The sequence below is a fragment of the Coturnix japonica genome, chromosome 1 (genome assembly GCF_054131305.1).
Source record: "Coturnix japonica strain WE chromosome 1, WE-NBRP24, whole genome shotgun sequence".
NCBI classification, from domain to species: domain Eukaryota; kingdom Metazoa; phylum Chordata; class Aves; order Galliformes; family Phasianidae; genus Coturnix; species Coturnix japonica.
In genome coordinates this window covers 63,396,889-63,409,578 of record NC_140663.1, presented here as the reverse complement: position 1 = coordinate 63,409,578, position 12,690 = coordinate 63,396,889, and the positions used below count along the sequence as shown (strand labels likewise).

At 37.0% G+C, this 12,690-nt stretch overlaps 1 protein-coding gene across 10 annotated transcripts in view; it reads left to right on the top strand.

Annotated features, from left to right (window-relative positions):
• The window catches only part of AEBP2 (AE binding protein 2), a 49,076-nt gene that overhangs the window by 26,363 nt on the left and 10,023 nt on the right, over positions 1 to 12,690 (top strand). For 8 of the 10 annotated variants that reach the window (XR_014944660.1, XR_014944662.1, XM_085543152.1 and 5 more), the window contains 2 exons: positions 3,886 to 4,072; positions 10,572 to 10,696. Coding sequence is in view for 6 of the 10 variants with exons in the window: in XM_085543152.1 (XP_085399278.1) it covers positions 3,886 to 4,072; positions 10,572 to 10,696 (312 nt within the window). In the remaining 4 variants the exon portion in view is untranslated. Of the gene's footprint in view, positions 1 to 1,241; positions 1,358 to 3,885; positions 4,073 to 10,571; positions 10,697 to 12,690 lie in introns of those variants that run through there. The other 2 variants (XR_014944663.1, XR_014944661.1) reach the window with 2 other exon arrangements.

Below are 12,690 nucleotides of genomic sequence, written 5' to 3'. Positions count from 1 at the left end.
CTTTCAGAACACGCAGACAGATGGAAGTAGAGGAACAGACTGAGTTAGAAAACTGATGCTGGTAACTCTTTGGCAAGCCAAGAAGGAATTGTCTTAAATTTGGCTGTTTTAAATAAATAGTTGAATAGTTATTGTGCTGTGACACTGCACTGGCGCTTAAACTTTTGAACTGCTAGTTGCTGCTGTAGAAGGCATTGAAAGTTACTTGTAGACATACCAAAAGAGCTCTTAGTGTGTTATGTAGATGAACAAATAAAAAGTGTTAGGCACAGTGAAAGAACAAATGGGAAAATGAGCTCAAATGTGTGGGAGATTTTAAGCAAAATAATTGCTGACAGCAATCCTCCATAAGTACAAGACTGTGTGGGTATGGTACCAAGCTGCTTTCACATACTGATTCTAGTGGGTGTGCTCTTAATGTTTAAGATCAGTCACGCAAGGTTTGCTCACAGGGTGAATGCTTCCAGCAGCAACATCAAATGGCAGTACAGAAATTTGTTTCAGGGTTCTGTTCTTTGCTTTAAAGGAAAATGGGGGGGGGGGGGGGAAGGGGGAAGTAATAATAAAATGGAACCCTCACGCTCATTCTACCAGCTAACTTTCAAAACCCATTACGGAGTAAGTCCACTTAATGTGACTCATAATAGAGTAACATATTGTTGAAATCTGGAAGGCAAAACCAAGCAAATTCAGTCATCATTTGGAATTCATATTGACTGTTCTTTTGGCAGAATATCCTCTATTCATTAGAACATTGCAGATGCAGATAGAAAATGTGAAGGCATTCTGCTTTAATGCTCAAATGATGAGTTAGTAGGGTTTGTCCAGATGTCTAAAATAGTAATATTGAATTTATTAAAAAAAATTCACATTGAATATTTTTAAAAATGGCCATTTGGTTATTTTGAACTTGAGAGGAAAAAAAGAATCTACATTGATAGATACTTTAATGCCTTGTCACTGGTCGCTGTTGCCCATTAATAATGGTGGGTATGGGTACACTGGAGAAATTAAACTTCTTATGTGTTGACTTATTTTCTCTTGAAGTAACATATCCACCAATCCGGACCCAACCTATTATATTGCAAACTAAATGCAAAATTTTGAGGTAAAAGTTTTTGGGGAAAAGTTAAGAGACTGGTGTAAAGTTGTGCTTAGTAGTTGAGTTTGATTTATTAGAAGCCCTCTAGATCTGTATAATTATCTGGTGGGAAGCTGATTTGGTGTGACTTACCGTCCAGAGATCCTGAAGTGACAGCCTGAACTGCTCCTTTATCTTTGGAGAGAAGAGACTTTATCCATTAGTAACGGATTGCTGGATATATTATTTTAGAGAAAAAAAGAAAAAAAAAAACAGGTAAGAATTTATTTTTTTCTCCTCTTCTACTGTCTTCTGTCCACTACAAAGACATTTGTTGTTGTCTTTGATATATCAGCTGTTGATTACTTCGTGATACAATCTGGTAGTGTCAAACCATGCAGCATGTGAATGTGATGATCTTTGCAGATATTTCATGCTGAGGCTGCAGACTGTAAGTAGCCTTTCTGGAAAAATATGATTGCCAGTTGCAGTTAGCATATATGGAGGACTTAATGACTTAAAAGTCAAACTGCGGTTAAACAAAAAGTATTTTCTGTAGTGAATCTGTGTTGATTATCTGCAAAACTCAAGTTGTGACACTGGGTCAAACCATAGTCAGTCATAAGACTGCTTTTTGTCTTACAAAGTCTTACGAAGTTGTGTTTTAGAGTGTTTTAGAATTATGCCATTGCTATATTTGTATACTCAGAAGGTGTTGCTTTTTGATACTACACTTGGAAAAAGTGGTAATAAATGCATTGTACCAAGATGTCAATTTATTTCTGACCTCTAGGAAGGCCTTGGAAAGACTGAACTTTTAATTTGCTAATGTGTGGTTGAACTTAAGGATATAGCCTTAGTTTGTGTTCATTTTCTTTTTGTCAGCGCTTGTAGGATCAGAAAGAGCTAGAAGCTTGGCAGTAGCACCTTAATGGAAGTTAAACCTAAGTTTAGATTTATTTGCTTAGTGTAGTTTTGTAAAACTGCTTTTGTAAGCCAGAGAGCAGGTGCTTCAAGGACTTCAGAACAGAAGAACAAAAATAGCAGTTGAACTAATAGACACATTTATCTGTGTCTATAAGTTGAGTTTGTTCATCTCTAATGCAATGAACATTTCATCTTCAGTATTAGTTCACTGTAATAATATTACACTGTAGTTTCCTTATTGTAAATGAGATAACAATACTTTGTATTGTACCAAATACAGATATGTTATTTCTTACTGTAAGTCTTTACAGTGTAAGTGTACAATATTGCTCTTATTTGAACTTGGGTAATTACAGAGCAAGGCGGTAAGTTTTTGTTAGAGATCACCATGTTTCTTGAGATGCTTATTAGTGGTGGAGATGGGGGAGAGTTACATATGTTGTCCTGAAGCTTTTTTTCAGGGAATTACATGGTTTTAGTTAGCTCAGTACCAAGCTTTGAAGGAATTTTTCTAAAAACCATTTGAATAAAATTACTAAAAATATCCTCCTATTCTTGACTTTTATTATCATGTAATCTTGTAGTCCAGTAGCATGTATGAAGTCAATGGGGATAACACGTTTCTCTTTATTAACACTATATTCCTGTTTTAGAATAATTGAAGAAAACAGTTTGTTAGGAGCAAGGCAGAGATAAACATTTCAGGTTTCATTTTTTTAGCAGCCACAGTTGGAAAACAGCACAGCTGGGTGTTAAGAACAAAACATGCTGAGTGGTATTCTGCTGCTGTCATCTTGTCTTTCAATCAAATGTGCAGGCTTGGGACAGATTATTTGAGCTTGCAAATTCTTCTTTAGTCCTCAGAGAAAACTTAGTGTTATGTATATAGTTGCACCATTACTTGTTGCTGAACTGCTGTTGCAGCTGCCACATCAGTTTGCAGTGAAGAGATGATACACAGTTCTGTGCAGCTCGTGATGGGATACTTCTATTTTCTTTTACCCTTGTAAGCTCAGAGCACAAAAGATTTGTGCCTCCCACTCCAACTATACGATTTACTGAACTGTGAATATAAACCAAGTACAAAAATACTAATAGTTATTGTGGGCTTTACTAGCTTAGTCTTATGTATCTTGTGGTTTCTGTGTTTCTCCCAGTCACTGGAGCTCATCTTATTTTTCTGTTTCTAAGAAAATGGAATCTCTTCATTAAATACTTCTGAAGTAATTATACTATTCCAAAATAGACATGAATAGTGTTAATAAATTTTTCAAGTTACTTATTAGTAACTAGTTAGTTTTAGACAAGTGAAATATAATAATTGACTTTGTATGGCATTTATACAAAGTGCTTTGTCACATTTCATGTGGTTGGGGATTTATTTTTTTTTTATTTGAAAAAATTTACTTCTACTTTGTCAACAGAGAGAGGTTATAGAACACTATTGTATCGAGTACAGAAGGCTGCAGAACTGTGGGGTAATACAGAGTAACAGTACAGTGTTCAAAAGGGCAAGCAGATATAATGCTGGTCTGTAGGGGAAAAGTTGTTCTGTTGTGTTTTTTCTATGAGAAGGATTATTCAGTGCATTGTTCAAGACAAATTTGCTGCTATACCATACTGAAGAGTATAGTAAAGCATTTTAAAAAGTGATTGCACCATGAAATAACTGTTCAAAGTTGCAAAGTTCAGATGGGAATTTATTTCAGATTCTTTTGTTTCTATTTTTGGAATCACATGCTCATTAAGAGTTTATCTTTCTTTAAATGTGTTGGAGGTTGAGCCAGGAAAAGTAAATTGGAAGATCTATGAAACCTTTGTGAATGACTGCCATGCAGTGCTCTGATGCAGCTGTTTCATTTTTCTTCCCTCATTAGTGTGTAGTTGGTGGGTGCAATGCCAGCTTTGCATCTCAGGGAGGACTTGCCCGTCACGTGCCCACACACTTCAGCCAGCAAAACTCTTCAAAAGTAGCCAGTCAACCAAAGGCCAAAGAGGAATCTCCATCTAAAGCTGGAATGAATAAAAGAAGAAAGTTGAAGAATAAGAGACGGCGATCATTACGTAAGTTTTTCTGGATGTTTTTATATCCAAAACAGCACGTTCCTTTAGCTTAATGACGTAATGAGCACAGACAAGATTTAGTTTTGGGGAGAGCTGATTTGCTGTATTCTTTATCTTTCTCTGTGCAGTTGAGATTTTTAATTTTATATGAACCTATGTTACTTGAAGTACAATTTGTCATTTATTTAAGGTGAGAATTGTTCCCTCTAGCAATGATAGACTTGGGAGACACGGTTATTCCTAAAGGATGTATAAGCAAATTATATTATTAAATGCATCTTAAGTGTAAATCTCAAGATTTCCTTTAGTTTTGAAACCGATTAAAAGTTCAGAGAAGTTAGAATGCTTTTTCTGTCTTCCTCAGTCTGTGACTTGCAAAGTTTTCACTTTTAACAATTTACATAAATTAGAAGGTTCAAAAAGGGAAGTCTGGTGGATGAAGAATCAGGTGGTCACTTCACAGTACGCTTTTAGTTCATTTTAAGTGTGAAGAAGGGCTTATTTGAAGTACAGGCAGGTTCAGAAAATGCTGTTTTGTTTTGTTGACTATGTTATACAAACAAAATACAGATGTCTAATCATTCCAAATTATTTCACTTTTGCAGACATGCGAGTTGTGTTTTAGTTTGCATAATTATTGATATTAGTTTTTTTAGGTGACTTATTTAATGCATCTTTATTCAATGTCTCCCTCAATATATGTAGAAGTAGGATGCAGATTGGCATTTTATTAGTGATTTATGTACGTTATTGACTTAAAATTTCATATTGTAGTTAGGACTTCAAAGATGTCCCAGTCATAAGAAGAGAATACGCTACTGAATTTGTTCTGCAGATATGCACAATGTCATCTTTCTGGGGTATTGGGGGAGGTAAATAAAAAGTTCTCAAATGAATCTATGGCAAAAAGAAGTATAATTGGTTTTTAACATTTCAGGAATATTTACTCAACTGTAGAACTTGAATGGTGTGTTCTGTTCTCTTAATCAAATGTTGCACGGAGAAAAATGACAGCTGCTTGTGTAATTCTTTTTATCTTGTTACCTCTAGAGACAAACACAATGGTGGCTGTATGGTTTTGCCTTAAGGCAGAAGTCATCTCTAACTAACTGAATTGGGAAATGACTATTTAATGTATTTCTCTGGGGAATACATGACCCAGAAATGTATCCAGAGTTGATGACATTTTCTGAAAATGTTGAATATCGATAGCTTTCCTTTAGAACTTGGTGTGGATTATCACTGATTAGACAAAGAGCAAGAACAATTTTGCTTATCTGGAAGTTTCTTAGTTTAGCTTTAGAAGAAGAGAGGGCAAGGAAACTTAACTGAAAGGACTAAGTAACAGAATAACCGCATAAAGTATTTCAAGTCTGAGTGTGTGAAGCTAGGAATGAGGGCTTTTTTTACTTATTTTAGAAAGGAGATGTGCTTTTCTTCTGTACTATTTTGTCTGCAAATGGGGTTATAAGGTAGAATAATTCAGGATCACAGTAGCTTTCTTTCTCTTGTGAATACCCTTAATTGTATTCATTGCTATAGGAAGTCCCTCAGTTAGTGTTACAAGCCAAACATATTTAATGTGTCTCTGAAATGTAATATTGCTATTCTGAAGCTACTTCAGTGACTTTTGAGGAACCTGAGATTGTATGTAGTGCTCACTTGCTTTTCCTGTAGAAAAGATGACATACTTATTAATCATAACAGTTGAGTTTACTGGAAAAGATGAGATGTGATGTGATGTACGTGAGATGTGGAAACTTACTGTTGGTGAAATCTACATTGGGAATGTATTAGTTACATAAGACTTAGCGTTTCATTTACTAGGTTGCTGATCAGAAGATTTTCGTTTACTTTTGTAGGTGAAGTGTATGTGGGACTTCTAATATTAAGAAGGGAGATGTCTTGATCCAAAAATTATTGTAATATTTAATAGATATAAGATGAGCTGAAGATACGGGATTAACACTCAGTGAAGAACTAATAATACTGTTCATATGTGTTTTACAAATTGTTACCTTTCCTCTGCAGCCATTGAAAGTTATCCAGGGGTAAATCCTGGAAATGCGTTGCTACGTAAAACCAAAAGCAATATTTTGGTATTCATTTTCTATTCTCCCCTGTTGACTTTCTGTTCTGTTGTTGCCCTGGACTTTGCTCCTGGGGTAGGGATGGGCAGTAAACCTGCTTTTGAAGGTTGTTGCCAGATAGAGCAGCTCCTGCAGTAGGTGATGTGAAGACTACCATATTGGGAAAGCTGAGGAGGAGTGAGGAACATGGTTCCATGTGTGGTCTGCAGTGAACCCATGGCCGGAATTCTCCCCTCACAGGAGAGATGATACTGAAAATGGAGGAATGGAAGCTTAGTATGGCTTGCAGAACTACTAGGCTTCAGAGGAAGGACTTGTCATCTCAGGGGAGATACAGGTGTTAAATGAACCAACTTGGTCTGTTCCCCGTGTAATGACCAGTCCACACAAGAAACATCAATGGGTGATAGCAGGAGGAGACTTTTTCCTTTGTGGAGCAGGGGTGCTCATTTGTTGACCTGGTTTACTCTCTAGAGGTTTGTTGCCACATGATGAGGTTGCCAAGAAACTACTGAGTCTTGTATAGCCCACTGTTCTCTACATCTGTTATTTCATGTGGGCGCCAAAAACTCTCAAGGGCGGTCCAGAGCATATCTTGAAGGACTGTGGGGTCCTTGGAGCAGCTGTAAGAGGCTCTGGACAGATGGTCTTTGATTCTGTTGGTCAAAGGAAAAAGCTTTGACTTGACCAGTTAAGTCTGCTGAATCAATCAGTTTATGGACATGGGATTTGTGTTTTAGCCATAGATTTGGCTGGTCAGCTAGAACACACCTGAAAAGCAGCACAAAGGAATTGCAGCTATTTTGTCCAACAAAACAGTTTCACTAGGAGCCCTGCTTAAGTACCTCTATGCAAACACAGAGAGCTTAGGAAAGAAAGAGGAGCTGGAAGTTTTACTTAAGTCTCAGGGCTATGATATCCCTCCACCATGTCTCACTGAGGCCTGTGATAATTCATGTGCCTGGAGAATTTGGTGCTCTTAAGTGAAGGAGATGAAGGGTAGCCCTGTGTGTTAGGGAGTACTGTGACTGCATGGAGCTGGGCAATGGTACTGAAAGGGTTGACTTTTTCAGGGTTAAGGCCAAGGCCATTAATATTGATAATACAGTGAGAGTCTGTCATAGACCACTCAACCAGGATGAAGGCAAGAAATATTCTACAAGCAAGTATAGGAAATCTCATGCTCATTAGAGTTGTTCTGGTGGGGTATTTTAACTTCCCAGATGTCTGGTAAAAATCCAGTTGAGATTCCTGGAGTGAATGATGACTTCCTGACACAGGTGATGATAGAGAAAAGGCTTCACTTAACCTGGGTGTGTGTGTGCAAACAGGGAAGGGCGCTTGGGTGGTGTGATGGTTGGAGTCTGTCTTGGGCATAACAATGATGAAATCTTTGATTTTGATCCCTGGTGTAGTCAATAAGGTGATTAACAGTATTCAATACCTTGGATTTTTAGAGGGCAGAATAGGATGACATGTGAAAGGTCCAGGAGCAGTATGACCCAGTGTGCTGAAAATCAAGCAAGGAGGGGAGATGAGTCTTGGTGAGCAGAGAGCTGCTTCTGCAACTCAGGAAGAAGAAAAAACGGAGCTCTGGAAGAAGATGCAGACATCTCAGGGTGACTGTGGATATTGTTAAGCTGTGCAGGGAGAAAATTTAGAATGACCAGAACCCACATGGAACTCTATTTGATTACTGGAGTAAAAGATGATAAAAATGCTTTTATAAATACATCAAGAGTAAAAACAGGATTAAAGTGAACCTCCAGCCTTTACTTGATCTGAAGGTGTTGTTATGAAAGATGAGGATAAGACTGAATTATTTAATTCCCTTTTTTTCTTCAATCTATATTAGTAAGATCAGTTGTTCTCAAGGCTACCCAATTGCTTCAGTGCGAAGACTGATGAAGTCTTTATAACCCGCTGAGAAAACTGTACATGCCTTCCTATATGTTTTGGAAGTTCCTAAGACAACAAGGCTGGATAGAATTCATTCAGGCACTCTGGTGGACCTGGCCATAGTGCTCACCCTGCCATTTTCAATAATTTATGAGCAGTCATGGTAAACTGGTAAGGTTCCAGTTGTCTGGAGGTTAGCAAGTGTGACTCCAATCTGGGAGAGGTGTGGGGAGGAGGATTCTGGGGAATTACAGTCCTGTCAGTCTGGCTTAAGTGTCAGGGTGATCTGCTCTGTAACTTTCCCGTTGTGTGATGACTTGGGGCATATAGGGCAGTCAGGTGATCAGAAGCAGCTAGCCTGTCTGTGTGAGGGGCAGGTTCTGCCTGAGTCTCCTGGTCTCCTTCTATAACGAGACGACCACCAAGTACATGAGGTAAAGACTGTGGCTGCTGTTTACCTGAATTTTAGAAAAGTGTTTGACACTTGGTGCCAAGGTGACAGCTTTTCCCAACAAAGCAATGCTGCCCAGCCCCACCCCATGTGCGCACCCATTGCCCAGGGTGAGCCGCATTTCTAGCTTAGGCAGCCTGCATGTGGGCTGTGAGTTGGACATGCCTGGGGTATGGTTTAATGATGTGACTTGGTAGGTCAGGTTGGTGACTGGACTTACCTTGATGGTATTTTTCAACCTAGAAGATTCTGTGAGTCTATATGTTATACAAAGTATGTTACGTCACATAACTTCACAGAATCACAGAATTATCAAGGTTGGAAAAGACCTAGAAGATCATCTAGTCCAACCATTACCAATACTTCCCAGCTAAATCATATTCATCAACACAACATCCAGATGTTTCTTGAACACTCTCATGGTCAGTGACTCCACCACCTCCCTGGGCAGTGCATTCCAATGCCTGACTACCCTTTCTGAGAAGTAATACTTCCTTGTATTATAGAATCTTTGTTATAAATCTACAAACATTTGTTTTATAAATAGGAGAGAAACTACACAAAAGTTTCTGGCATTTGATACAACAAGCTTTCTAAGCTTGACCCATATTCCTTTTTACTTGATAGATTAATGGTTTCTATATAAGAAATGCTTGCATCAGTGACCTTGTGCTGTGTGAGAAGTTACCACTTAGAGGAAAACATTTCAGTGGGATGATTGCCTAATTGGCAGTATCCAGCTGAGATAGAATAAGGACAGAACATAACGTACAGATGAATGCTTAACAACAATTTGTCCCCAGAGTGTAGAAAATGCTAGTCTAAAGTGGAAATGATAGTTAGTTTAGAAATAATGGATAGATAATCATGATGAAAAGGAAGGTATACATTGTTTTAATTTAGGACAGAAGAATTGCAAAGAACTGTTTTTGCAGATTATAGGATGATATAGTCATTATGTAGTTTAACTATTATTGTTAGTTTTATTTTCAGCATCATACTGAATTACTGCTCTCACATAAGATTTAAAGACTCTTAATGCTTTCATTAGTAAATTGCTCATTTTGCTCTGCTACTGTACGATACTGAATCTATTTAAAAGTCTTAGAATGAGATATTTCAAAGAGCATACAACAAATATGTACTTAGTAGCAGTTAATTTTTACTAGAGTGGTTTTTAGGGTAGAGTTAATGGACCTTCTGTGCACTCCAAGTTGGATTTTAGTATTCAAGACTTATTCATAAAAGTTCTTTTCAGAATAGAAAAGGACTTTCCTAGTGCATGTTGTTTACAGACTACAAATTCTTATTTCTTTGCAGTGCTCCTGTTCTCCTTGCAGCATCTCAGCATTCAGCTGGAAAGATTACTAATTTTACTAAGAAAAAATATATATATATATATTTAGTAATTAGAAATTAGATCAGGGTAGGTGGCTTTTAATAAAGTTTAGAAATAAGGTGTGTCTTTTAACATTTTGACTGCATGCTCTATCATGTTTTGAAATGTTTTAATACTGTTTTTTAAAAGTCATAGCAGTAGTACTGGAGCTACTGACTGTGCAGTAAGGGTGCCTTGGCCAGTAAATCTGTATAGTTTAGAGGAACTTTACTGGGCTGCTTTTGCATTAAAATGGAACTCGGATTTATGTTCTTGTTTTAGTTCCTTTGTACTGGGCCATCTTTTTGGAGTTTTATTTTTTTAAATAAATAGTAGCAATAGATGTTCCTAGAAGTACTCAGTGAAAACAGTGAGTTTTTAATTGTGGAAGATAAGGAGAAAAAAAATCACTTGAAGGTTAAAACTTCAGAAGTGTAATTCAGTTTGTCAAAATAGCTACTTCATCTAGGAGTATGTTGGGACCAAACTTAAATAGATCACCACTCTGTGTTTGGAGTCAGGCCATTTTCTCAGTTAAATTACTGTTTACAACTCTGACATAGTAGCACTTATTTTATAAAGATAAATCGTTTCCTAATGACACTTCAGGTTTATTTACGTGTTCAGATATGTTAGAATGCTTTCAGTGGGTTCAACACTAAGGATCTCTTTTGTTTCTAGCAAGACCTCATGACTTCTTTGATGCACAAACACTGGATGCTATCAGACATCGAGCCATCTGCTTTAACCTCTCAGCGCATATAGAAAGCTTAGGAAAAGGACACAGTGTTGTATTTCACAGTACTGTAAGTATTACTTTGTTCATTGTTTGTTACCTGCATCTCTGAATAATTTAATGCTGTATTCATGTTTGTAACATGGCTTTTAATCAAAAACAAGTAATTGTTTTTAAATAGTTGAGTTATTCACTTCTGTTAGCAAGTAAGTTTTTAAAAATACTACTAGTGGTTATTGTGCATTTCAAATTGAGAAGCTTGCAGTGTTTCCCACCCAGTATGCTTGGGGAAATATCTGTCAGGCAGAAAATATTCTAAATAAGAATTTCCCCAGTTGCAATTCACAGTACTTATTTATTGCAAGGAAAACCATGAGGATAATTGTATAACTGATAGGTGTTAATGTGAAATTCATGTATATTCCTTTCTTAGTTTTAAAGATGGGATACTGAATAAATGCATTGTTCCCTTTTTATATTTAAATAATAATAAATTAAAAAGAACTTAGCACTGAAGTATCAGTGAATTGCTAGGAGGCAGGTTCCAGGTGGGCAAATAACCTTGAGTTTCTGTATCCTTTTGAGGATAGGATTGATGTCTGTATTTGTTTAGAAAAGTTGAAAGTAGAGAAATAAGAACTGAATTTGAATACAGGGATCAGAATTTCAAAAAGCGTAATACCTCCTGTTCTGTTACTGAATTGAGAGATAGAGTGCAGAAGAGGTAGAGACGCTTCTTTAAGAATAAACGAAATAAGGAACAGCACAAAAGGAAGAACTTCATAAATTTCCAGACAGAGGCAGTCCAAGGAAGGAGTGCTGACTGCTCTCTTTTCAGCTGTGACTTAATTTGAACCAATGATTAAATTGTTGAACTGTCATTCTCTTTCCATAAACAAAAGATGATTTTATATGCACGGAACTTAGCATTTCCTTTTCTTCCGCAAGACTGATGATAGTTACAAATCTCCGTAGCCTGTTAGATGTTTTTCCAAAACGTTAGTCCTGAACTTCATCTACATTGAGCACACCAGCTGCAAAGAGAGATTTATAGGTGCCTTATTCTGCTGCTGCTGAACTTAAGCCTTACTTTAGTTTTCCTGGCCAAGACTGAATTTCAAATTCTGTGAGAAGAGGAGGTTGTCTTCCAGTTCAGAGCTTGTTTTAATTTGCAGGGTTAACTGGAGAGACTGTTAAGTTGTGGATGCTCAACTCTGGCTGTTGCAGTAACTTGTAAGGAGGTGGAATTCAAGGGCGGAATGTGCTCTTAAACTGACGTGAATTAACTTGGAGGAAGCACTGCAAACCTTTTCAGTTCATCTGTACTTGTACCACTCAGGATGGGAAGGGGATTGATTAGATCTGAAAACTTAATATTACTTATACCTCAGCTGTGGGAGTTGTTTCAGTGGCAGAACTGTTCTAAGATTCCAGCTGTATGCTGCACATCACTGCCCTATTAACATGCACAGTTGTGCAAAGTTGCACTGGACATCAACTTTACTGATGAGGCTGTTTAACATAAGAAAGGTAATAAAAGCAATCTTGTAGGTATATGTTGTTATACTGACCTAATGGTTACTTCAGTTGCAAGTAAGAACATTGAATTGGAAAAGTGTGTTATGGTTTTTGTAGTCCACCTCCAGATGAAAATAAATAAATAAATAAATAAATAAATGCATAGTTACCAGGGATGTGAATTCGAAAAGTGAAAAATCTAATCATTAAACTGCTGAAAACTGAGGTATTTATAGGTTTATTTCTTGATTCTTTATTAGAACTTCAGCATGGTGTAGTGTTTTACAGGATAGTTACCTTACTGAAAAAATACAGATGTGAAGAATTTCTATGCAGTCACTGTAACTGTTCTTTAAACATTTAAATCTTCATAAAGGCTGTAAAACAATCAACAAAGCCTTTTGCAGAAGTCCACCCATGGCTTCATTATGTTCTTATTTTCTTGATTAGTTTTTTTTTTTATTGGAGTCAAATTCTTGGTATGTTGATTCTTTGCACTATCAAGTGGAAAAAGTCAAGCAATTTTTCTTTAACATGAAGAGCAGT